General features: G+C 37.3%; 1 protein-coding gene and 1 pseudogene across 2 annotated transcripts in view; one reads left to right on the plus strand and one right to left on the minus strand.

The window, feature by feature from the left end:
• Window positions 1-3,430: 3,430 nt before the first annotated feature.
• LOC132121542 (ATP-dependent RNA helicase DHX8-like) lies at window positions 3,431-11,286 on the minus strand (annotated as a pseudogene).
• A 1,878-nt stretch (window positions 11,287-13,164) lies between these two features.
• The window catches only part of LOC132121543 (spermatogenesis-associated protein 20-like), a 34,110-nt gene continuing 19,348 nt past the window's right edge, over window positions 13,165-27,926 (plus strand). The window contains exons 1-14 of one of the 2 annotated variants that reach the window (XM_059531045.1): window positions 13,165-13,455; window positions 13,982-14,119; window positions 14,482-14,546; window positions 14,653-14,807; window positions 14,896-15,039; window positions 15,649-15,850; window positions 15,987-16,117; window positions 16,229-16,333; window positions 17,072-17,146; window positions 17,748-17,960; window positions 18,304-18,496; window positions 19,350-19,518; window positions 24,619-24,826; window positions 27,379-27,579. In XM_059531045.1, coding sequence (XP_059387028.1) covers window positions 13,250-13,455; window positions 13,982-14,119; window positions 14,482-14,546; window positions 14,653-14,807; window positions 14,896-15,039; window positions 15,649-15,850; window positions 15,987-16,117; window positions 16,229-16,333; window positions 17,072-17,146; window positions 17,748-17,960; window positions 18,304-18,496; window positions 19,350-19,518; window positions 24,619-24,826; window positions 27,379-27,579 — 2,205 coding nt within the window. In that variant the 5' untranslated portion in view covers window positions 13,165-13,249. Of the gene's footprint in view, window positions 13,456-13,981; window positions 14,120-14,481; window positions 14,547-14,652; window positions 14,808-14,895; window positions 15,040-15,648; window positions 15,851-15,986; window positions 16,118-16,228; window positions 16,334-17,071; window positions 17,147-17,747; window positions 17,961-18,303; window positions 18,497-19,349; window positions 19,519-24,618; window positions 24,827-25,527; window positions 25,691-27,378; window positions 27,580-27,926 lie in introns of those variants that run through there. The other variant, XM_059531046.1, reaches the window with a different exon arrangement.

A 27,926-nucleotide genomic window follows, 5' to 3' on the forward strand; every position in this document is an offset into this window, starting at 1 on the left:
TTTCAACAAATACAAAATGCAGGTGGTGTTTACCAGTGGCGGATGCGGTTTACTATAGAAATCTATTCATTAATGGATAGCCCTGTTCTATATCTATAAACACTCTTTTTGCATGAACTCAAATACAATTTTGTAATGTAAACTAACCTCCAGTAAAATCTTTGACATTCATACAACACATTTCTTTATGCAGACTGTGTTAACGTATTTATATATTAATACACATTTGAGTATCGCTGAAATGATGTCATATGACCAATCAGACTTATTTAACATTTAGGTGCTATAAGCAATGTTAGCCGTTCTACAGTCATGGGCAAAATTTTGTCATTGACATAAATTTTGTGTTTTGCAAAGTTTTCTGCTTCAGTATTTGTAGATTATTTTTTCATGTTTCTATGTTATACTGAAAAACTGAAAAATATAATGAGTCAATATTTCCAGTGTTGACCCTTGTTCTTCAGAACCTCTGCAAGTCGCTCTGGCATGCTGTATATTAGCTTCTGGGCCAAATCCTGACTGATGGCAATCCATTCTTGCCTTATTAGTTTTCGGAGTTGATCATAATTTATGGGCTTCTGCTTTTTCACCTTTTGAGGACGGATTGAAATCTGGGGAGCTGCCTGGACACTGATCCAAAATTTCAATGTAATAATTTTCGACACTTCTTGAGTGACACTTCTTTATCACTCTTGCTTTGTGACATGGTGCTCCATCATGCTGGAAAATGCACGGATCATCACCAATTTGCTCATGGATCATTGGAAGAAGTTGCTCTTGCAGGATGTTTTGATACCATTCTTTATTCATGGCAGTATTTTTGGGCAGAATTATGAGAGAACCCACTCCCTTGTTTGAAAAGGTGCATTTCAGGATGCTTCACTGTTGGCACAACACAGGACTCATGATAGCATTCACCTTTTCTCCAATCTATTTTTCAGATGTCCCAAACAGTCAGAAGGGAGCTTCATCAGAGAAAATAATTTGGCACAAGTCTTCTGCTGTCCAGTCCCTGTACTTGACGTTTTTCTTGGAGAGAAGTGGCTTCTTTGCTGCCTTTCTTGACACCAGGCCATTGTCCATGAGTCTTGTCCTCACTGTGTGTGCAGATGCTCTCACACCACTCTGCTGCCATTCCTGAGCAAGCTCTGCACTGCTGGTGACACGATATTAGCTGACTCCTCAGGAGGAGGCGGTCCTTGCTGGACACCCTGGGACGTCCTGAAGACTTCTTCACTGCAGTCGAGCCGGTCTCCTGCAAGTTCTTGATGATCCGGTAAATGGTTTTTCCAGGTTCAATATTCTTTGTAGCAATTTTCTTGCATGTGAGGCCATTTTGATGCAAAGCGATGATCGCTGCAAGTGTTTCTTTGGAGGTAACCATTGCTAGCAAGAACACAATGACTGGAAGCACTTCCTCCCTCCATCAGTCTGCCCTTACAATCTATTTAGTATGATAGTGATTTCACCTGACTAGTCCTCATTCACACTTTCACATGTGCTGCTGATATGATTAGTCAATTAATGTTAGCTGGTCATTTTGTGTCATTTTTTACTGTGGATCAAAAAAAACAACAACAAAATAAAAAAAAATAAAAAAATAAAAAAGTGATTTTTTTAATTTATTTTGGCCAATGAAGCTTTTAGCAGTTATATATAAAATGCATCTGATCCCTCTACACAATAGTCTAGAAACATTGTGAATGAACACAACAGTTTAAGCTGCAATCTTAGCAAAACACAAAACCTTTTGGCCACGACTGTAGAGAGCCTTCGTGATACAGAGGCACTTCACACAGAACGCGTTTTTGTGTAACACTACTGTTTTCCTAAAAAGGCTCACGCCTTCTGCAGCATTGTTAAGCCACCGAATAACACAGGTCACATCTTTCAACAGCGTTTTACCTGTCAAAAAGAAGCAACGCAAGCTCTCAGCTCGCTCCAGCAACGACACACATTAACATTATCAAAATGATGTTCACCCTCTTCTCGTTTTTTAAAAAAAAAAATTTTTTTTAATCCTCCGACAGTATGAAACGCATTCTGATTGGATAAAGAGATTCACATCGCTGTCTTTACAGTAGAATCATTTTGTACATACCATGTAAAATAACAGAAGCTTGTAAAAACTGTGTAATTGCAATTTACTTACAATTTTGGTTACACTGCCAGTCCAAAGAAGAAGAAAAAAACAGTCACCACATAAGTTAGATTCTTCGATTGGATAATTACCGCATGGATGATTATGTTATGTGCCCAAAGAATGAGGTCAGCTGACTACCTGAATATACTGAATGACCAGGTTATTCCATCAATTAATTTTTTCTTCCCTGATGGCACGGGCATATTCCAAGATGACAAATCTCAAATTGTGAAGGAGTGGTTCAGGGAGCACGCAACATCATTTTCACACATGGATTGATTGGCCAACACAGAATCCAGAGTCAGACCTTAACCCGTTTATGAATCTTTGGGATGTGCTGGAGAAGACAAGATCTTGGCGAAAAATGTATGCACCTCTGAATGGCAAATAAATTTTGTGACATAATAGAAGCTTATCTAAATGATGCCACGGCGAGTGCAAGCCTTAAACAGAGCTAAAGGCGGTCCAATTAAATATTGGAGTGTTTGACTTTTTTTTTTTGGATGGGCAGTGTATATACACATGTGATATTTATTTAGGAGCTCACCAAAAAAACAGAAAGTGGGACTTTTGAGAAGAATGTTTTAATTTAAGTTGACATCAAAATGACTCCACGATATGACACAATCTGTAACAATATCAAAAAGTACAGGACATTTCCATTCCCCTGGCTTCCGTTAATGAAAGAGCTATAATACAAAATCTCCACTGTGGTCCAATACACTGATCCTGTGTGGTAATTTAAACATTAAAACAGAAGACATATCCCGAATAAAGAGGAGATCTATGTGTGATATATAACATCCTGTTCACTTGCACATGACCAGACCTCGGCAGAGGAACTAACTGAATTAATAAAAACCCTTTCCCTCTCAGCACTGTAACCAACATCCACTGACCAGACAGATATGCTGTCAACACAAATGGGTCATTCCTTTGAATCTGGGTGAAAAAGAGCTGCACTATACAATGCAAATAACTTATGTTAAGGGGATAGCTTTTTTTTTTTTTTTTTTTTTAAGTCTAATTAACTGGATTTAGCATTCAACACAGGATAAAATAATCCAGATAATTTTATTTCATATTTCGATCCCTCAGGTTATTTTATTCTTTTAAATATGAAGGTAGGAATAATTTCATTATATATATATATATATATAAAAGTGAAAGCAGAAAACCAGGTCAAATATAATTTGAGGAAAAATTTCCTTTAAATTCAAACATGTTGTTCACAGTAGTAAAAAGGATCTTACTCTTAAATAAATACAAAAAAAAAGGGGCACCTCGTGTTTTTTTTTTACACACATTTTTAGCATCTGTCCATGTTATCCTCCACCCTGCCAACACCACAAAGTTGATGTTTTGTTCAACAGCAGCATGGGACACTCGCAGTCTATGAGGACCTTGTGTGAAGGTTCTAGCATCGTCTGAAGGCTCTGGAAATTCTCCAGGCATTTGGTTCCTCGTAGCGGTTGTAGAGGGGCTCCAACAGCTACTGTTTCTTCTGCTTGCTGAGGCGTGTGGGATCACAGAATTTGAAGAAAGCTGGAGAAAATTCTACAAGCCACCTTGGGTCAATGGTGGTCACCTCCCTCATGTACTCTTTAGTTGTCAGCACAAGCTCATCATACACCACCCTGGGGAAAGGAAGGGATTGAATCCAGGTTTAGTACAAGCAGCATGGATACTAGTTGTGTTGTTAATCTCTTCTGGCAACATTGTTGGTGGCAAACATACCATTCTGGTTGGCGATTGAACAACGTGCTGGAGGGGTGGATGTAGACTACCTGCTGGTCTATGAGGGTCATATAACCTTCTTGAGGGTCCTTTTTCGCTGCATTTCGGAAGAAACCACTGCAGATGGCCTTCTGTACACATACTGTGGCTTTACCACATGATACCATATCCAGCTTGTGTCTGAAGAGAGAAAACTTAACTAATTATGGAGTGTAAAGGCCCATTCACACCAAGGGTGACAACTATACTGATAAAGTTGTAAAAATCATTCCTATTCTATGAGAACAGGGAAGTTCACACCACAACTATAACGATGATAACACAATCATTGGAATCACTTTCAGAATATTTTTCCTATAATAAACATGGCCAATCAGAATCCACTCAACTTTAAAGAACTCGAGCAAAGCAGTGAATGACATAACTGCAGCTCATACTTATAATAAAGTGAATGTTATTGTTCGTTGGTGTCAACACTAGTATAATTATGAATATAGTTATCTTCATAGCTATTGTTCTTGGTGTGAATATGCCTTAAAGCTTAGGGTGTGTAATATGATGTAAGGAAGTCATATAAAGTTAATGTTATTCTCAACCGCCCACCTATCCATGATGCCCAGCATCTGTTTGCGGATATCCTGCGCACGCTGGAGAGATCGCGCCTGGATGAAGTTTTCATAGCACCAGGGGTTGGAAAACTTGTTGTTCTTCCAGGAGTTGTAGACAGCCAACAAAGTCAGATGGTCCCCCTCAGGCTGGTGAAACTTAGCCTTCTTCTGGTCAGCCAGAGCTTGTTTGTCCTGAGATTCAGTGTAAAATAATGATTACTGTCTTTAGGATCAGTTTGCTATGATACCTAAAACTCCATTTAATGATGTAACCGTTTCTTGACCATTCATGGATCTGTTAACGTGTGGGGGCTAAAGTAGTACCTTTGGTCTGTAGAAGACATTCTGTACTGAGAGCAATGACACTATGGTCAGCATCTCTTCACTACAGCCAATGGATGGACATGATCAACATCTTACAAAGCATGGGCTCTGGTTGTCATGGACAGCCTGTAAAGACACAATAGTCAAATCTATGAACATAACTAAACTGAAATCTAGCTAAGGATGAATATACATAACAGTTAAAGTCACACTTCAATGAGCTGCTCTTTCAGCTTGTAGATAGGAAGACTCTCTCTTTGCTCTAGGATAGAAAGTTGAGTCTTTTTTCCATAGGACGCCTTGTTGCCACCAAAGGCGTGTTTCTTCCATTCTGGGATGTCATTGGGCATCATACCTATGCCCCTCATGTTGGCAGCTATCTGCCTGCCGTCAGCTGTATGGATGACGAGGGTGAGAAAACAGAAAAAAAGCAGAGATGCACAAACATGATTACAGACATGAGCTCATACAAACCCAGCGGGCATACAGGCATCAGAGATAGGCTTATGTGCAGACCAGCCACCATCTGCCTTAATAGCAGAGCGCAGGAAATCAGATGACCATCTACGAACTCCCTAAACCACAGTATGGACAAATAGGAAGGAAGTTTATCTGGAATTATCAAAGGCTATTATATTACATAACCTCTTGTTCTTTTTTTTTTTTTTACTGGAGGACATAGACAGCAAAATTTAGTATTACTCACACAATCCTAATTCACTATATAGTTAATCAGACTGCTTTAAATTGTAGTCTTCAAATTACACATTCTAATCAAAATCAAATGTGTGATATTCCTGTTTAATGTCTCAGAATTCTGTGCATAAAATCATTTGTGTACTTAGATTTAACTAAACAAAATGCCAATGCTACCTTTAGGTTTGTGGGTGTTTTTTCAAATGATTGAATGTCTTACTGTCAGGCAGTGGGTCCACCCAGTGTTTGTTAAGGCCCATGGGTATTGAGTCTATTTCAGCTTCCCGTCGGGCCTGTTTCACCTCCCGTCGCTCTTTGGCAAGTGCACTGTGCATCATCGCTGCTTGGGAGAGAGATCCATCGGGGTTCTGCCAGAAAAAAACAGAATATATGCAAATGTAAAATCACTGATTATGTCTAGATCAGCAAAATCAACAGCTTTGCTTTCTATGTTGCTCAGGCAGTCGGAGAGTGAGAGTGAAGGTGGTTTGGCCTACCTTGACAATCCTGACAGGACTCATGTCCATGCTCTGTTTGGTGTGCCCCCTCAGGAATGGAGGTTCTTCTTCCACCAGCTCAATCTCCAAGGCTTCATCTGACAGACAAACCACAACACACACCAAATTTGAGGTGGCTGCTCAGGCAGCCAGAGGTGATACAACAAAAAACTTTATGTGATGGGATTTTATTTTTTGGCATGTGTAAAATGTTGAGGTAAAGGATAATGCAACTCATACCCTCCTTATCATCAACTTAAGGCAGAATTCCTGTCTCTACGTCAAAGTCTGGGAATTCCTCCTTAGACAACACATTGGCAGCAATCATCTAACAGACGGATCAAGATGTTAAAATATGAACATAAGTGATAAATAAGGCTGGGTATCGAGATTAAAAACAAAAACAATATTCATCCATACTGGCGTTTACACTGCTTTTCAGAAAAAAAAAAAAAAAAATCCACACTACATGACCAAAAACGTTACGCTACCATTCATGCACACTTTTACTAAAAACTCACTTTAAATCACCATTGAGTGTTTAATAATAACTTCCGATTGCGATCTAATGTGTTTTTTGGTCATATAATGTTGCTGAAATATGCTATATGTAACTTTTTATATCAAGCTAATCGTAACACCTGCTAAGCATTTCTCATGTGAAGACCCTGTATTGTTATGAAAAAAGTCAGAATCTCATTAAAATCACATACTAATTATATACTGTCGTAATTGTGTGTTTCTTATATTAATGTTTCATGCGTGGAAATGTATTTTTCTGGGTTTCTTATGTACAGAACTAATGCGGAAGTATACTGGACATTCTCATAGGAGACAGGGCAGGTTATGAACGCGTAATATGATTGACATATGAGCAGTGAAAGAGCTTCCTCAGAGTAAGAATAGCAATCTTAGAAGTGAAAACACAGACTGGAAGCAGCTAATGCTCATCTCAAGGTAAATGCAGGAATCCTGAAGTTAATTTCAAAAATGTTTTAAGACTTTCTGAAGACCTTCTCAAAATATTTTAATTCATCACCACTTCAAGTTTTAATCAGCAACAAACCTTTAACTTAATTAAAAGTTGTAGTTTATTAAGTATAAATAGTGTAAATATAATTCATGCAACAGACTTTTTGGAGTCACACTCTTTGAACAAAGCTTGAACAAATTTTAATCCCTCATAAAATCTGGATTAAGATTTTTTTAAATACCTTTTAAGGGCCTTAATTTTTTAAAATTAATTTATCAACTTTTAATACTTTTTAAGATCCCGCGGACACCCTGTCATCCGTAAATCAGTGGAAAATTAACAGAAAATTATGATTCGGTCTAAGCTATGCATTCTCAAACAAAAACACACTAGTGTAAATGTAAATGTAAAAGATGCGGAAACTGAAAACTATTTGAACTTTATTAATTTTTTTTACACTGATTTATTCTGTTCCTTTGTGCAGTGGCTCAGGAGAAGAGTCTTTGAGTCTGTATAAACATCAATAAGATGAAAACAAAAATATAAAACCAAAAAGTTTTTTGAGGTAATCTTGTTTAAACCGGTATCAAAGTCAAGGTATCTATATCAATATCAAACACTTCTGAATGATGCCATTGCCAAGCTCTATGTATAAATGTTATAACAAGAAAGGATATCACATTAAAGATGGCCATGTACCTGTTTGATTTCCCACTTCTCCGGATCAGATATCTTTGTGAGTCTTTTGTGTTCCAACGTGTCATCCTCCACCTCTGGAGCATGGCCCAGGTTGAGGTTAGTGGGTCTGTCAGTGACCTTCTCCACCCACATTTCTCCTCCTGTTAGGGTTCAGATCTTCCCCAGTGTCCTGGTCAACGTCCTTTTAAAAGCAAAACAACCCAACAAAAATCAGCCAACATACAACGCACAGTGATCAATCAACATAAAATACAAGTGGAGCACAAAAAAAAGATTAGTCAAAAACACGTATATAGTGTGGTATAAGAGTCTGAGTGAAATGATTAAGATAATAATAATGATGATAAAAAGCAATAAAATAATAATAATTAGTATTATTATTACTACCAATATTATTTTCATTAAAATAAAACACAAATCTAAATGTGTCCATATTAATTAAAAGACAATAAAATATTAATACAATAATAAATTGTATAGTTACAATTACTACAATTACTATGATCATTATAATGAATGTAGCAATGCAATGCAATGTATTTTAATGTCTTTAAATAAGCAAAAAAAATATATGTATATTTATTTTTGACCCATTTTTCTTTCTTTTTTTTTTTTTTTTAAAGAATTTAACAAATCTGTAAATTACGGAGCCCGGGACGTCACCTGTAGGAGGTTTTGCAACCCGTCCCCTCAGTTTATAAACCGTACTCACAAATTCATAAACTGTTCCCTCGCTTTAACAAATCGTACCCACGAATTTCCAATCCGTGCACTCAAATTTGGTAAACCGCACCCTCGGTTTTTGAATCCGTACCCACGAATTCATAATCTGTGCGCACGCTTTCGCAATCCCATTCCCACGGATTTGTGAACCATACTCACGGATTCATGCAGCAAGCTCCTACGTGTTAACATACAGTTTTATTGAATATTATTATGTGGAATATGTTTACAGCAAAGTGTCTTAAGTGACTCTCTATCAAGTGTAGTAGTACAAGGTGAAATGTAACGATTTAATAAGAAATATGTGCATCAAAATCTTGTTTAATTTGTGATAATCTTAGCACTTGAATATTATTGTACAATAAACCTGGCATTGTGACTGACTCTGGAGTATTTTTTTTCCTCTTTTGTAAGTTGTTTTGGATAAAAGCTTCTTATACCTGTATAATAATATATAATAATTATAAAACCAAAAAGAAAGTTATTTTTATAATTTTAAGTTATAGGCTAAATAAATGAGTACACTTAAGACAGTAAAAATGTGTGTCATAAAATAATTCATGAATGCTTTATTTTTAAATAACCTTTGACAGTTTTCGAAATGCCTGTGTACAATTCTTTCTTAACATGAAGACTTATTTTTGTGATTTTATTATACTAAGCTCCACCCACCCCACCTGCCGGAGTTAGATGCATGTTTCACTGTTAATGTTATTATTAAATAATTAGGCCAAAAATAACATTGCATTCAGTTAGAGAGAAAAGGAATGAAAACATAACCAGCATATTACTTGTTTTGTATTGCTTTTAACCCTTATTTTCTTCTTTTTAGCGTTTCTTTTTTTTGGGGGGCCATAAAACACAGAAGCCTGTGTCTTCTATTGCTGATTAATGTAAAATAAACGCTAAAAAGAAGACTATTTTGTGAATGCTGATCGTGGTCTCATTGGATACTATGAAAAATAATGTTTAATAAACAGAAATGAATCTGCCGGTGGGGGCGGAGGCACAAATGCGTGTCAGTTTACAAATCCATGGGAACGGATTGCGAAAGCGTGCGCACGGATTATGAATTTATGGGTACGGATTCAAAAACCGAGGGTACGGTTTACAAAATCTGAGCGCACGGATTGGTAATTCGTGGGCACAGTTTGTTAATCCGTGGGCATGATTTATTAAACAGAGGGAACAGTTTATGAATTCGTGAGTATGGTTTATAAACTGAGGGGACGGATTGCAAAACCGTCGCCACGGATTGATTTTTTTTTCTCCTACAGGTGACGTGCGGGGCTCCGTAGTAAATAAAATGTACAGATTTAAAAATACAAATTTTAACTTCTCTAAATTGGTGACTTTTGGACCTCAGTGTATATAGTTCTGTCTGTTCTCTCTCATAGCTTTCATTAAGACGGAGCTCATTCACCTTCATACTGAGACTTGTTTTGGATCCAGTGAAGGACAACACCTTGACTTTGACCCTTTGACCTTTGCTGACCACATCCGCCACATTTGCTGCCCGACCTTCTCTCCTGAGCTCAGAAATATGGACCGAGCCTTCCCAGCGTTTACTTTTTGAAAGAAAAATGCGAAAAATAAAAAATGATGTTTAAAAACAAAACTAAAGAATATCAAACACTCACATAAAATTTCAGCCTTAGAGGTAGATTAACTGTATTAAAAACATACCTGAGACCTTCCAACTGTACAAAGCAGCCAAACTGCATAACACTGGTGACTTTGCCGTTGTAGATATCCCCCACAGATGGCTCCTCCGGTGGGGGGCGGTCGACATGTTTGTCCTTCCAGCGGTCAGAGCCTTTGTCCCCGTGCAGGACTCCTGGACCTGCTGCGAGAGTACCAGCGGCTCCTACGCTTCCTTCTGTCTCTCTCATTAGAGCGAGACCTGGAACAGGAGCGGGAACGATGCCGTATCCGCCTGTCTTTGTCTCTTTCCCTATCCCTTTCTCTGTCTCGGCTCCGACCGCGGCTTCTGCTCCTCCCCTTCTTCTTACTGCTGCTGGTTTCAGATCTAAGACGGATGCCACTTACACGTTAAAAAGCAGCAATATAATGCAGCAGGGCAATCGCTTCAGCATCAAGTTCAATGGCATCTATTTTATGTTACAAACTTCCTCACCTGTGTTTATTGCTGCTAGGTTCCGTACCACTAACACTAGGCATAAACATCTCCAACTCTTTCATGGCATCAGCAGCAACTTTCACATCATCCTCATCCAGGTTAGTCTGATTAGAAGAACAGATATAGTTTATGACCCATAAGTGGTTGCTGTTGATTAAAAACACATTTGAAGTTATTTCTGTAGACAATGTATATAGAATTACCCTAGTTTTAGGATTGTCAGGTCTGCATAGAGCTGGAAACAGCTCTTTCAGCTGGTCTTTTTCATTATTTGGTTTAGCCACAGAATAAGATGGTATGCAATAAAGATCACATAAGAAAACAGTATTATTAAGAGATAAGAAAATGTGTCAATATGGCATGAAAAATGCAGACGCTTATGCTGATAATGTTGTTGATATCAAAATGAACTGTTATTCTATAAGACCCTGAATGCCCTTACCTTTAGCGGTAGATGCTTTTGCAGGAGGACGCATGGTTTAAATGAGACGGAGCAAATTGCTGACGAGTGAATCCTAAAGGACAGAGATTAGATATTATTAAAACTCCAAATGTAAAATCACAACACACAAAATTGAAGCAAAGAATTCTTGACAGAGGATATATTAAAAATCCTTACTGTGAAATCGGCTCTTTTTTTTTTTTACCAGCACTGACTTAAATCCATCGATGGTTGGATGATTCTCAGCAAGACTGATTACCAACTCAACTGAAAAACACATAAAACAACAGACTGTTACTACAGACTTCCACAGACACACAAATTGTGTGCCAAAATACCTTTTACTACAGTAACTTACAATCTTTTGTAAGTTACTACTTACTACCTTACAATCTTTTAACAGCTTTCAAATGATTTTAAAGTATTAAAGACATTTCCAACGGAACAACAAGCAATCGTTACTGGCAGCAACCAGTCTTTTTTAATATAAAAGGATTCTAGATAAACGAAAGGTAACTTCTTCTTCTTCTTCTTCTTCTTCTTCTTCTTCTTTTAGAGTTTAACTGGCGGTTGGCAGACCAACTTAAGGTGCATTTACCGCCATCTACCAGACAGGAGTGTGGTCGTCGAGAATAGTCAGAGGGAATTATTCACCTAAGCGCATGATACAAATATGTACATATTAAATACGGTAGAACAACCCCGTATTTTTGAGAAACCTCATAACTTGATTTTTAACACTTTTAGATACATCTCCTAATAGATTAACTAAAGTAAGCGCTTTCCCTTCTTTATATAGGACTGATGTTAAAAAACTACGCTCTTCCATATAATTATTACACTCTATTAGGACATGTTCAACTGTTTCTGGCTGACCGCAATAATCACAACCTCCTGTCTGATGTTTCCCTATACGGAATAAAGATCTATTGAGACCTAAATGGCCAATCCTTAAACGTGTCAGCACTGCCTCTTCTCTCCTACTTCCATCCCTAGATCTACCCCCTCCCACATTTCTTTGCACACAGTAAATATATGTCTGCCAGTGTCATTACTATCCCACTGCTCTTGACACATCCCAATCACTTTTTCCTGAATAATAGATTTCCCTTCAGCTTTGCATAAAGGGACATTGATGTTAACCTCATCCAATTTCAAGGCCTGTTTAGCTACAATATCCACCTCTTCATTTCCATCAATACCTACATGGGCAGATACCCAAACAAACTGAACACAAACACCTTTACTATGCAGCTGAAACAATATATGGTAAATTTTGTATAATAGATCTAGTCTGCATGACTTTCCTGTTTTTATGCTCAATAATGCAGCTTGACTGAGGCAACTACAGCTCTGTTTATGCCCCCAATATAATTAATAAACAACCAATTAAGAGCTAAAGCAATGGCAGTGAGTTCAACAGTATACACTGCAAGATAATCAGAAGTTCTTCTTTTAATTTTGATGTTATATTGTGGAATACTCACTGCCGCTCCTGTTCTGCCATTGTTGGGCTCTTTAGACCCATCAGTATACAGTGCAAGGTGTTCTTTAAACTGCTCAAAATATAAATCCTGTAACTTCTAATTCCGGGTTACATTACAAGCGTCCTCTAGCGGACAAATGAGCAAAACCAAATCCAAAACCTGTACTGAAATGCTAAATTATTATTAGTAGCAGTAGTAATATTTGTGTGTGCGTGTGTGTGTGTGAATAAAACTAAAGGTTTTTAACGTTAACTGTAATATTAATAACATATCACTTAACTTATTTTATCTTCCACAGATTTAATACACAATGCACGGAGATAATACATTAAATTCAAATGTAATTAATTTAAATATCATTCAAACAAATACATATATACTGTGATGTTTGGCCAAAAATTCCTCATCACTTTGTCTCATATTATATATTTTATTATATTATATTTTAATATAATATAATATAATATAATATAATATTATATTATATTATATTATATTATATTTTAATCATATTATATATTGTATTATATTTTGCGTTAATTTAAATACAACCTAAAGATTATCGACGAAATGTAAGGAAAGACTCAAAATCTGGACTCAAAATCTCACTCCAGAGATCAGTTAGGTAAAAAACCCTAACCCTAACTCTTTTTTTGACTGTTGTCATTATATTATATAATAGATCTAGCGCGACATCTAGTGGCACAAATATGAATGTCAGGTCACTCCACTGACAGTTCCCTGCGTTAATCCGCACCCAGGACAGGTCGGTGCGGATCTATGATGCTGAGATTGGGATTCGCGTGGTCTACATTATCAGCCACCAGTAAACACATCGCACAGGCCAGGCTCTTCACCGGATCCCCTCTGCGCAAAAACAGTCCTCGTACAGTATTATATTACAGCACCACTGGACTACCACAAGCCCTCCAGTTTTGCCAAAAGTCAGTTCTTGCCAGTACAAGATTGTTCTGGGACAGCTCCAGGTAGGCACTGGCCTCTCACACCCTCATACTTCCAGGCTGAGTGCTTCATCTGCTTGCGTAACGGATCAGAAAGTGCTGAAGCTTTCGTTAGCGCTACAGCTAACTAACTTACAGTGACCTTGGTTAACGTTATATGTTTCAAATAAGTAAGCTGATGCCCAAAAATTCTGTCTAGGACATTTCTTAATGTTGAATGCATACAAAAATGCTATCTAGATAGGTAGCTTACTAAGTTCTGAGACACACACGGCTATTGTTTATACGCGAAACGTATGCTATTGATATTGTAACTGTTCTAAAGTATGTTTACAAATAAATGGTGGCATATCCTTTCTAAAGCTGGTTTTCTGGCTAGTTTTGGATGGTCTTATCTGGACAACAGCCACCTGTAAAGTTCCCATTCTAAACCATTCTTTTTTATTATTTCCCCGCCCCTGTATACTAAGGTCCCCTAGTGTGCAGTGGCACTCAGAGCACTTTCAATATTAATTTAATTTACCACAGATATATCCTGTGGTTGCTTTAGGTCTTCTGGAGTGAATTTCTTCAGCATGGCATCAGGAGGTGATGCACCGGACAGATCAAAGACCCCAAAACACACCAATCGCCTGAGTAAAGAGAAGTCTTCCTATTTATTACAACATGCGCATAACCCTGTGGATTGGTGAGATCTTTAGGCTTACTGTAAAATGCAAATTCAGTTTAGATTATTATTATTTTTTTATTTTTTTTGAAATCATCAACTAAAAGCACCATGTGAATTTTTTACTACTATAATTCTTATTATAATTTATAATGAAACATCCCTGTATTACTGTATGGAAATCAAATAAGACTTCTATTAGATTTTAATTCAAACATTAGTTAATTTAATTTTGCCATTAAATATATATATATATATATATATATATATATATATATATATATATATATATATATATATATATATATATATATATATTATTTTTTATTTTTATTTTTTATTTTTTATTTTTTTTTTTTTTCTGGTGTTTTCTTCCTTAACAGGTATCCATGGGGGCAAGAAGCCTTTGATAAAGCAAAGAGTGAAGACAAGCCCATTTTTCTTTCAGGTAACATATTGGTATACTTGAAAACATGTTGGATACATGCTTTATTAGTGTTGTTTAATGCATAAGTCTAAATATTACAGTTTCTACTGCTTCTTATTGCTTGAAGTGGGTTATTCCACCTGTCACTGGTGTCACGTGATGGAGAGGGAATCGTTTGAAGACGAGGAGATTGGAAAAATCCTCAGCAAGAACTTTGTCTGTATAAAGGTGGACAGAGAGGAGAGGCCTGATGTGGACAAAGTTTACATGACATTTGTGCAGGTTTGGACCAATAGAATTCATTGCTGTCAAGGCCATAAGTTACAAAGTGTCGTGGATAATTGAAATACGATGAATGGCTTCTGCTTAGGCGACCAGTGGTGGTGGTGGTTGGCCAATGAGTGTGTGGCTCACACCAGATCTCAGGCCATTCATAGGTGGCACTTACTTTCCACCCAGAGACAGTGGAAGAAGACCTGGACTGAAAACGGTGCTTTTACGAATTATAGAACAAGTAAGAGCAGAGATTCTTGTAATATTTTGAATATGTTAAACTTTTTCGTATGTATTTTCTTCAATCATGTATGTCCTTTTTTACTTTATGGAAAAAATTAGTTCTTTTGTGTCTATAGTTTGATGTTAAGCAGGATAAGATTATGTTGATGATATATTTTTATAAGAGTATTAAAAAATAAAATAATTTCATGACTAACTGTACTGTATACTAAGGTCCCATAGTGAGCAGTGGCACTCAGTTAGAGCAGGGGGATTTCCAACTGAGGTCAGGTAGCCACAAGAGGGGTCCACGGAAAAGCGTATAATGATAATAATATTAAAAACAATAATAATAATAATGTTAAAGTTTAACAAACAAAATTATTATGTTTTATTGTATTAACTGTCTAGTTTTCTAGTTTATAAATCTAACAGTAGTCTTTAAAAGATCAAATTAATAGATATTAATACTAATAGATAGATATATATATATATTTTTTTACAGTATAAATGGGCCTTAAAACATGAATATATATAGTTGCCTTTATATAGACAGTGGCATCCAAAGATTGAAAACCTTGTACTGTGGTGCTCTGATGTCTGAGTACCTTCATACTGTGTGTTTCAGTGGCAAAGCAACAGAGAAACCCTGGAGTCGACTGGAGAGAGAGTACTGGAAGCCCTCAGGAAGGGGACAGAAATCTCTGCCAGCCCTGGAGAAACTCTTCCACCCGGCCCAGATGTTGCCAACAGATGTTACCAGCAGCTGGCTCACTCTTATGAAGAAGAATATGGAGGTTTTCGAGAGGCACCTAAGTTTCCTTCACCTGGTAAACAAAACACTGGGATGAATTGAAAGGATTTATCACTAAAACGTGTACAGTATTTACAGCCTGTCATTCATTTATTATTAGAACAGTCACAAATTTCACAAAATTCTGTTAACCACCTGTCTTGTTTTTCCAGTGAATCTAATGTTCCTGATGTCATTTTGGGCAGTAAATCGTGCCAGCTCTGAGGGAGCAGAAGCACTGCGAATGGTCCTTCACACTCTCCGAATGATGGCACTAGGGGGCATTCATGACCATGTGGCACAGGTGACATGCAAATACTGTGTATTCAGAACCTGTCTCAACTATAACAGATGTTAATTATCAATGCTTCCCTTTTAATTACATAACCAAACACAAAAATCTTCTTTTTTTCAGGGCTTTCACAGATACTCCACCGACTCCTCCTGGCATGTTCCTCACTTTGAAAAGATGTTATACGATCAAGGCCAGCTTGCTGTGGCCTATATCACTGCTTACCAGGTGGGAATATATTTGTGGGGGTTCTCATTATATGCATTTGATATATTTTTTAATATTTGATGTATATTTTCTGTTTCTTTTATCTGTCCAGATAATTGCTTATATCTAGAAAAGCAATAATGAAACACTGTACTTCTGTACTTCTGGAGTTTCTAGACAGAATAAGGACTTTATTGGTGTTTTATATCCCTTATTTTGTGTTTCTTTATCAAAAGAGATGGTTACCCGAAAATGAAAATATCCTCACACTCAGGTCATCAAAGATGTAGATGAGTTTGTCTAGTGTTAACTTCAAACCATTGCTTCTGGCTAAAATATGACTCTTTTATTGATTTCTCCAGTGAAAAGTCATCTGAATCAGGAGAGAAATATGCACTGATCATACAAAGTTTACAAGCAAAAACAAGCCCAAAACAGTCCTAGATAAATATGTGGGTGCATTTGGATGTGAGAGGAGAATAGTGGATGGACTTTTTTGTTCTTGTGTTATTAGCTGTTTGAACTCTCATTCATACGGATCCATTGGTGATGTAATGTGACCCCCCCACCCAAATCTGTTCTGATAAAGAAACAAACTCATTTACATCTTGGGTGGCCTGAGAGTACATTTTTAGCAAATTTTCCATTATTTTAAGATGATTTTATGATTTCTATAATTAATAAATTGGCATTTTCTAGTTATGTATCTGGCATTGGCTTGGCTGGGTGTGGTGTTGTTATGGCTGTTGATCTCTGCAGGTGTCTGGGGAACGCCTATTTGCAGATGTGGCTCGTGACGTGTTGCTTTACGTCTCCAGAGACCTAAGTGACAAGGTGAGTTGTCTTCCCCCTCATTAGATCCCGCACTTGGCATCAGTCATGCTGAATCAGCACCAACCCACAAAAGCACGGAAAAATCGGCCCGGTCAGAGCCCTTTTTGAGGTCAACCCTCCTCCACTATCCAGCACAGGGTGCCAGCCATCTTGTGATGATGAATGGTTTGATGACACACACAATTAAAACTCCCTCAAATTTAGAAAATCATATCTATGATGATTTATGGAGTAATTAGGTACCAACAATGCTTAGCTTGAACCTTATTTATCTATTACTTTTTGGTTGTGAGAGTTACATTAGAGGTCGGTGTTTTCCCTGATGCAAAATATACATGTTTGGGAAAAGAATACATAAAATAGCTGAAAACGTTGCATGCACTCTGTACTATAAATCATCCCCTTGTTATTATTCTGTAAATGACAACCTGAGGTTCACTGTGTGCTGAAGATATTTAATGTAACATTTATTAACAAGATAACTTGTGGCCAAGAAGTTATGATCCCCTCAAGAAACACAGCGTACCTTCAAAACAGCATACAAGGAATGAAAAAATAAATAAAACACATTTGATTATGAGCATTGTGCTGCCCTCTGCAGTCTGGTGGCTTCTATAGCGCTGAGGATGCAGATTCCTTTCCTACGGTGGAATCCACTGAGAAGAGAGAGGGAGCGTTTTGTGTGTGGACAGCAGGAGAGATCAGAGAGCTGCTTCCTGACATTGTGAAAGGTGCCAAAGGAGCCATAACACAGGCGACTATCTTCATGCATCATTATGGTGTGAAAGAGCAAGGCAACGTGGACCCCGCTCAGGTTTGGGAATTTGAGGTTTTTATGAGAGCCAGAACCTTTCTAACCATGTTAGAAAGAGCCTTGGCTACAAGTTAATAAATCATAATAATAAAAAATAATAATAATAATAATGCAAATAAATGTTTATGTATTTGAAGAATTATTTTGGATTCATTTTGGATTCACACTGTCAAATGAATAATCAATGATAATAATGTTTTGCAAACCAATTCTGTTTCAAATTTCAAATCTGTTTTGTCTTGTAGGTCGGTACTGCAAATTTGTTGTTAATGGCAGGGAATTTTGTTTGTTATGTGCTTTTACTGATTTGTTACTAAATCTTGTGCTCTTGGTGTTTTTGTAGGACCCCCATGGAGAGCTGCAGGGTCAGAATGTGCTGATTGTGCGTTACTCAGTGGAGCTCACCGCTGCTCACTTTGGCATCAGCGTGGACAGACTGTCTGAGCTGCTGTCCGATGCCAGAGCCAAGCTGGCCGAGGTACGGAGAGCACGCCCACCTCCTCACCTGGACACCAAAATGCTAGCTTCCTGGAATGGTAAGTTCCCCGCATCCCGATTGGAAGAAAGTATATGTGTCAGCCAGTAATATACTTCTGGAAATCTCAGGCCACTCTACTAACTAATTAGAGTTGATTGCATTTCTTTGAGTGTTGTGAAATGGAAACGGCCATCAATTCATCAATGAGAGGCTTAGGCATGAAGAATGCTTGCATCCCCCAAAGCTATATGTACCACCTTTCTATCTTTACAATTTAATTTCTTTCATTTTGCAAACAAGGTCCAGTGTTCGACCTTTTTTTTTTTTTTTTTGACTGATTTGCCTTAATAGCAGCATTATAATGTTAGAGTTCTTTCATGGGGTGCTTAGATGTGGTGCCAAGCCTTTAAAAAGCCTACAGAGAGGACCTCTGGGTTGTGGTCTTTGCCCTTGTTGTCTTTAATGAAAGGATATCAAAGCCTTCGCAGGATGCCAAGGCCCTTTTAGAGCTCTGTCTGACAAAAGCGCTCAAAGAATAGTGACTAATGAGCTGATATCTTAATTAAAGAAAGGTTGAGACATTGTTTAATGAAACTGTTCCTTCCAGAGCTATGCTCCAATTCATTCTTAATTCATACCGACTGGATATTGGTACCTGCAGAGAAACTCTCTACTTTAATCATACCTGATAGGCCCACTCGCATAGCCATGAGACATGTCAGGGCTATAGGCACATGGAGCTCTGACAGGACTATTGTTAGTGATCCCCAGCCCTCGGAACACATTGTACTTTAGATCTTATAGACTCTTAATGTCTCCTTTCAAAACTCCTCTGTCTTGCCTAAATTGAACACGGTCAGGTTTTCCTAAGCTTGTAATCTCTATCCACTCCCATTTCTTTGGTTGGGCAGGACTGATGCTGTCTGGGTTTGCACGTGTCGGAGCCGTGCTGGGCGACAAAGCTCTGCTGGAAAGAGCTGAGCGAGCAGCTTTTTTTCTCCGAGAACACCTGTGGGACGAAGAGGGCCAGAGGATTCTCCATTCCTGTTACCGTGGAGATAATATGGAGGTGGAGCAAGCGTAAGGAACATTTCTGGCTATCCCAAAATAAAATGTATTCAGCCTGCAAAAGCACTGAGGCTGATATAAGAATAATTACAGATTGTAAACTGCTAGTTTGCTAGCTTCAATCTAATTTCCCACCATTATGAAAAGAAAAGCCTATATAAAATAGGAAACTTAATTGGGATGTTAATTTGGCAAGTTTGTCAATGGAGAATATAGGAAGGGTGTTTAGGGATGTTTTTATGTTTTGCATATTATTATCAGGGATGTGGTTAACTTAAACTGTTTAAAAGAAAATTAGAACTGATGTTTTGGCAACTAAGTAAACAAAGTCAAGTTAAGTGTTTAAATGAGTAAAACTTAAATGAAAAATAAATGAAAATTATTTGAAGAATAATAAAATGAAAGAAAGAAAGAAAGAAAGTGACATACAGCCAAGAATGGTGACCCATACTCAGAATTCGTGCTCTGCATTTATCCCATCCAAAGTGCACACACACCGTGAACACACACCTGGAGCAGTGGGCAGCCATTTATTCTGTGGTGCCCGGGTAGCAGTTGGGGGTTCGGTGCCTTGCTCAAGGGCACCTCAGTCGTGGTATTGCCAGCCCAAGACTCGAACCCACAACCTTAGGGTTAGGAGTCAAACTCTCTAACCATTAGGCCATGACTTGTATATAAATAATGCTAAAATAACATGGATTATGAGGAAGGTGTATGTACTTTTACATTAGGCCACGAAAACTAAGACACCTTCTGTCTTGCTTCCTGGTCTTAATTGCCTTATGAATTGCCTAATGTAGAAATGACCCAAAATCAGCACAGTACAAAGCTTTTCAATTAAATCGCCCACAGACACACATATTCACTGCCCTCATTCTTGGGGTAACCCACTGTGTCAGCACATCAGACATCCCACAATGCTGAGTGTGCTTCTCAGGTCACGTTGATCATTTTTATGAGTTAACCCACACACCATTTGTAACTGATTTCAACTGGCTGCTTTCAGACCTTTTTCACTGAGTGTTCCACAATGGGATAATGAAGAAGTAGCTTTGTCATACTGTCACATTGCATAATGCTTTATCAGGAATACTCCCTCTGTAATCATCTGATTGGCCTTAATACTTAGAATTTAGCGTAGGATGAGATGTTTCTTCTCTTGCAGTTCTGCGCCGTTCTGTTTGGATAAGGGAGCTGGAAAATTCTGAGTCAGTTTGTTTTTAATTTCCTTTGGAGAATTTCCCTCACAGGGAATAATTTAAGCACCCCAGCAAGAAGATGAATTACTGAGGAATTAATGGTGTTTCTGGCTACCTGATTTCATTCACTCAAGAGGAACTTGCATTGCGTATTGCATTGTTCCTCACTTTGAATATTCCTCATTTACAGAGATAGTTCTCCAAAAATGAAATGGTCATTATTTACTCTCAAGCCATTTAAGATGCCATCAGAAATTCTGAAAATTATACTAGTCATTTTTTGTCATGCAGTTAAAGTGAATAAGGGTTTCAAGTTTCAATAAAAGACACAAAATAAACTTATCGCTATTATAAAGTGGTTTAGTGCAACTCATCTGCTATACTCCAAGTCTTCTGAAACCATTCGGTAGGTTTGTGTGAGAAATAGTGAAATTTACATTATTCACTGATAATATTCCTTTTCCGTGTGCTGTTGATTCAGTGATTTAAACTCTTGAACTGAATCAGTTTTATTTGTAAATGAATTGTTCAGACTGGTTATCTGAACCAGATGAATGGTTTCAATTCAAAAGATTTCATTCACAATACAGACATCAACTACTGTCATAAACGCTTCTTGTCGAATTCAAGATTTTCAATTAATAATGGTTTAACATTCACTCTGTTTCTCACATACAGCTATTATATGATGTGGAATATGGTGTGTGAGTCATATGGACCACTTTTATTATACTTTCATGGTGCCTTTTGGAGCTTGAAAGCTTTAGACTCATTGTAATTGCTTGGAAAAGAGCATGGAAAACAGCCTTTGCTTTTGTCTTCTGTGGAAGATAGAAAGTCATGTTGGTTTGGAACGACATAAAGGTGAGCAAATGATGACAGAATGTTCATTTTGGGGTGAACTAATCCTTCAAAGAGCCTTGTGCCATGCAGTGAAAACATTTAGAGAGAAATCTGGCATGGATGTTTGATAGGAATGTGACAGGTTACCTGACTGTTGTACTTCTCAAATGGAATTAGGGGCCTTTTATTGTAATAGAAGAAATATGCTAAAGTATCTGGGCCAGGTAAAAAAAAATGTAGGGCCAGGTGAATTATTCATGAACCATGGAGTGGCTGTGCTGTTATTCCAAGGAATGTGGCAAATGGTCCAAATCTTGTTCAGCTGTATAAAAATCATACTACATACTGTGTGTAGATCTATCAGTTTGGAACAAGTAGCCTTAGTTTAGGCTCTTTTTTTTATAGCTTCGGTCTCTTGACAGGTTTGTGTGGAAGTTATGATGTGGCTTTGCTGCACTTTGAAGAGACTGTATCACCTGGTGAGAATACAGAGAACGAACAGGGAGGGACTGGAAGAATCCAGGGAGAGCTGTTCTTTATTAAATTGACTGGCAGGCTGATTTGTTTGTTGTCTTACAAAGAAGAAACTGAAACAGAGGAGTCATATTTTTCTCTGAACTATAAACCCAGCTGAGCCACGTATAGTAGATGCCATAACCATAGTCTGAGCATTTGCCATTTATATTCTAAAATATATTTTACCAGTGCTCAACGTTTTTGAATATTTCCGACTTACTGTCACTGATATGATGGATTTCTCCGAGTATTGTTCAACTTTGAAGCACAAATGTTTAGTACCTAGTCACCAGGTTTTTATCCAAATTCACCTGGCACTTATTGTATATGACATTTAAGTAGTGCATTAGAGCTGACAGCTTGAGGCAATGACATGGTAGGGGTCAGATGATGATGGCGCTCCTCTCACAGGCACCTCATGACATTTTTCATCCCTTGGAATGTCTGTTGTTTGAACTAAGAACTATGGAGGCTAAGTTCCCAGTGTTAAACCCGTCTCGCCCGTCCTGCTGCCGACACTGTACTATCTTCAGACCTGTCACTATCTGTTTCCTCACACTCAGCTGGCTACAGTGCCACCTCTGGTCAAGGGTCTTAGAACAAGGGTTGAAGGGCCTTGATGTGATCTGAATCAAATTTATTTTAAACATCAAAGACCTTTGCAATCTTTTTGGATGGCACCATCTCAAAAGGAATTTTTAAATGGCTTTTATACCACAAAGGTCCTGCTAAATGTCTTTGTATGCATTTCAAGCAATGCACAGAGTGATTTGGTAGGGCATTTCATACTGAATGCTTAACCATCTGAATCTCACCCTTTTTTCATGCTTACTGATTAAAGGGACAGATCACCCATAAATAAAATAGATTTAATATTTTTCTTGCCTTTTTATGTAATTTCAAACCTGTTTATTTAACAAAATGTTCAATTTCATATTTTTTCCCCCAAACAATATAAGTAGAACTTTCGCTTCCATCCTTTTTTTTCTCTCTGACATTTCCCTCCAATTTCAAGTCATGGATTGCAACAGACAATTCTGAGGGCGAATCAACATGAAGCTCTCCGAAATAAGAAAAGTACGATGTGAAAATGAGCAATTGTAATAGACTGAAATAGGATGAAATTCATGCAGTAACTTTACCCTGTGAGTGTGTATGTATTTTTCCCATTGGGGCTGTTATGCGCTTCCACAGCACTTCAGTGAGGAAAGAGTTTCACTTTCAGTAAAGACTGTTCTGCCTCCACTTATTTTTGTCTTATTTTATTAGACAAGTTTAGGAGAACTTCATAAAAAATGAATAAAAAATTACTTAATTTAGTTCTTAAATGACTATTTAAATGAAGCTTACATCTAGCCATAGAATGTCATGATTGAGATATCACTGAAGCTCATTGAGATTAATATTTTTACTTTTTATTTCAATGTGCATCCTAATTCTGTGCTGTAGTAATTTCAAGTCAAAGTCATCTTTTTATATTGCATTTGTGGCATGCCATGTCGTCTAGTGGAAGATAGGGGAAGTGTTCGAAACTTCTTTAATATATCTATATATATGATACATACAGTCACATTTCAAAAACATAACCATTACATTTAAAGCATTATTGTGATTCAAGCAATTCACATGTTATGATAAAATTGTAGAATACAAAATATTGTTTTTGTTAATTATTATTATTATTTTTTTAAGTAAAAGTAATTACTTTCACCTATTGTACAGTTATAAATGTTAAGGTATGGTTATTATAAATAACTAAAACTTTAAAAACATTACTACTTAGAAATAATATACTGAAAAAATTGTAAAATAAAATACAAAAAAGTAAACTTTTTTTTTGCTAGTTGCCAAGACAAACATTTCTCAATTTAATTGATTGTAACGTGATAAAATAACTAAAACTGAATTGAAATAAAATTGATAAAGACTGTGCAGACATATATATATATATATATATATATATATATATATATATATATATATATATATATATATATATTATAAAATAAATATCATAAAAATGACAACAAAACTAACAAAATTACTAACTAAAAATGAAATGGAAAACATAAAAATTAAAACTAATTCAAAATATAAAACCTTAAAAGTTTCATAATGTTACTAAAATAACCGGTTAAACTGTTTTCTGCACATTATTCTTGAAGTTATTTACCAGCAGCGGCCAATGAATTGGAAGTCTTGCACATTCACAGGAAGTAGCTTACAATGAATACAAGTTATCCATAGAGTCTATCAGTTTTTAATTCCTGCCATGAACCCTCTTCATTTCTTGTTTGCAAGGCTTCCACTGAAACGTGCATAGGTATAAATGCATTTTCCATTCTTCTGGTGTTTAAACTATTTCAGCGGGAAACTGGCAGACTGCCACAGCTGCAGTCAATAGAGCTTATGTTATGTCGAGCAAACCAGCATAGGTTAACTTGACATAATTCCACAGGTCAACCCAACATTAACAAGAAACTGAATTTGTATTTGTGGAAGAACAGAAGATCTTGACCTTCTGTACTAATGTTCTCTATAATGTTCTCTCCAGTGCATCTCCCATTGCAGGCTTCCTGGATGACTACGCCTTTGTGGTGTGTGGGCTGCTGGACCTGTTTGAGGCAACGCAAAGGGTCCACTGGCTGCAGTGGGCTGAAGAACTCCAGCTGAGACAGGATCAGCTCTTCTGGGATTCCCAGGGCAGTGGCTACTTCTGCAGCGACCCCTCAGATCCGACACTGCTGTTAGCTCTCAAACAGGATGAGGAGCAGAAACATCATGTGTGATGGTACCCTGTATTAAGGGTGTGGAAAGCCTATGGATCTAGGCTTTTTTCTTTGGTAATCTGTGGGTGGCTATGAGTCACGGAAAGGATGATGAAGATCTGTAGCGGTTAGTCTACATTCTGCATCACTCCACCGCTGATAGCACCACCACACTGCACTCCCATGGACCCTGGCCTGGGTAACTCTGTTTCATCCAGACATACTCTGCTGAAACCGACCCATTCTCTCCTTACGTAACCGCATCCCTGTCTTTTATTATGCTGTAATGTCCTTCTCTCTTTTCTATCTCACCCAAACACACTGCCTTTTTTCACGCCATTTCTTTTTCAGTCCCTCTTCTGAGGAATTCCAATATCTCCTCCTCCACCCTCTTCGTGTTTCTGGGTACAATTTGACCAATATAGAAGACTGATCCAGTACATCAAAGACTGTTTTGTTAAAGCAATTGATATTTCCTTGAAGTAACACCACCTCCCTTTTATTTCACGCTGTGCACCATTCATCACCTTCTGCGTGTCATTGCTATGGAAGTGGAATGAGAGAGTGATTTTTCATTGTTTTTTTTGTCTCCCACGACAATACAAAAAAGAAAAAAGATCTGCAGACATACTTTCAAACTATATAAGTGCTGGGGCTTAATGTCCCGAATGACTTGGCTCCATATTTTCTCTGCAGGAATTGCTAGTACGAGTTGATGTGAGCAAATAGTGCCTGGGCCGTGACTGATGGCACTGTGAAAATGGCACTGACACCAATGAGATATGGATTATAGCTGAGAAAGCTAACTGTTATGTTTTTGTTGTTGCTTCTGATCAATTAAAATGGACATAAGACAGATTTTTCATCTTTTTTGAGTGACTGGGCCATAATATAGTGAGCAAGAGTTGGCTCTTTTGGAAGCCATGCGGTGCTGTCACGTGTCAGAAACGAGTCCCTTCACCTCTCTCTGTCGGTGGAAGATGGATTGCCTCCCAAAGCATCTGCCACTCTATATTTTACGCCTTGCCCAAACTAGGCAAGACCAAAACGAGTCAGCTTTGCCATTTTGTAAAAACCACAGACTGTGGAGCCACTAGATTTTCGAAAAAAAAAAAAAAAAAAGCTATTGGGTTTCTTTATTTTGGCCTTGAGTTCTTCAAAAGATTTTCGTTGCTGTTCAAATATTTTAAGTATTTTATAGAAAGCCTGATTTCCATATTGACCAAATGTGTTCAAGTCCTCCTGCGAAGTTCTACATTTATGAATATGAAAACCTTTCAAAAGTTTGGGTTCGGTAAGATTTTTTTAATGTTTCAAATGTTTTTTTTAAATGCTCATCAAGGCTGCATTTGTTAGACATAAACACAGTGAAAACAATATTGTGAAATTTGATTACAGTAATTATTTTGCATTTTAACATATAAAGCGGAATTATTAGAACCCATTACTCCACACTTCACTGTCACTTGATCCTTCAGAAATCAATTTAATTGTTGCTAGTGGTTGCTTAATATTTTGTTGAAACTGTGATACTTTTTTGATGAATAGCATTTATTTGAAATAGAAATCTTAGTAACATTATAAATGTCTTTACGCTCATTTTAATTAATTTAATGCATCCCTGCTGAATAAAACTGTTATTTTCTTTTAAAACAAAAAATATTTACCCTTATTGACCCTAAACTTTCGAACTGTAGTGTATTTCGGAAAGCTACAAAGTTAATGCAACAAAATAAAGCACAATGAATGCACATTTGAGGTGCAGCTGATGCTTTTTATACATGTTTTCTGTGAGAAAGAGAACACTGAGAAATAGTTTGGTTACACTATCCTGTCTCCTCATAAACTAGGTAAATTATTTGTATCTTTTGGCAAGTTTTATTACTAAACTCTACACACAAGCTATACAAAACAATTTTACCTCCAACATTCGTAATTACAATTTATGATCAATACTAATTTTCTTCCACTATAATTTGTTAACTGATATACTCCTAACTTGTTAAGCTTTAAGAAAATTTATGGTGCTGTTCATGTTTGCTCAGCTTGTAAATGCAATCATTCTGACTTGACCTGCACGCATTAAATGGCCATGTGTGCTGCATGCCTCTTCTAAGGAGCAAGCTACCTGATATCATCTGCATGAGTTTAGTTGGAACAGCATTGCTGCTGTTCATCAGTCATTGCTTCCATCCCGCTCAGCTCCCAGATGCAATCAGCTCATTACACTGTGACACGAGGCACGGGAACCCACTCCAGACACCCCCTTTGCTCATGAACAAAGAGCAGATAAAGAAAATCAACTCACAGCTCCAGAACCACTTCACTTGTGATATCAGACACTTATAGCTCGGCTTAAACTGATAAATGTGCTCCAGTTAAATTGATATTGCAACCATCAATATTATGATGCAATTTCTTCCAATAGCCAGACTGTTTACGTCAATGTATTTGAAAACATGGTTGCTATGCTGGACTGGACTTATCTAACTAAAATACTATTGTATCATTTCCTTTGTTTATTTATTTATTTATGTATTTTTACAGATCAGGACGGTGCCGAACCCAGTGCGAACTCTGTCTCAGCCATGAACTTGCTACGACTGTCCCACCTCACAGGCCGGCAGGACTTGATACAACGCTCCCAGCAATTACTGACTGCCTTCTCTGATAGACTGATTAAGGTTCCAATCGCCCTGCCAGACATGGTCCGCAGTGTCATGGCCCAGCATTATACCCTTAAACAGGTAACTGCAGTCTCGTCCCTAACTACTGAATATGGAGTTTAAAAGTCCAGTTTCACTTGTCACATCATGTCCAACCGATGCAATGGCAATGAAATGTTTTTTTTTTTTAACCCTGCATGACTGTGAATAATACAATAAGACAGACATGTTCTCAAGTCCCTATGGTAGAGTCAGACTCCAATCTCAAGTCTTGACAGTGTTTTCACTATATGCTTATGGCTATAAACACTTTCTAAGGTTTATATTTGAAATATTGTTGAATATTTATGATTGAAGTAAAACTTATTTAAACTATAAATCATGTATGTTTGTTATCTTATTTGTTATTTATTTATTTTCTAATTTAC

This window comes from Carassius carassius, chromosome 39, assembly GCF_963082965.1.
Source record: "Carassius carassius chromosome 39, fCarCar2.1, whole genome shotgun sequence".
Lineage (NCBI taxonomy): Eukaryota > Metazoa > Chordata > Actinopteri > Cypriniformes > Cyprinidae > Carassius > Carassius carassius.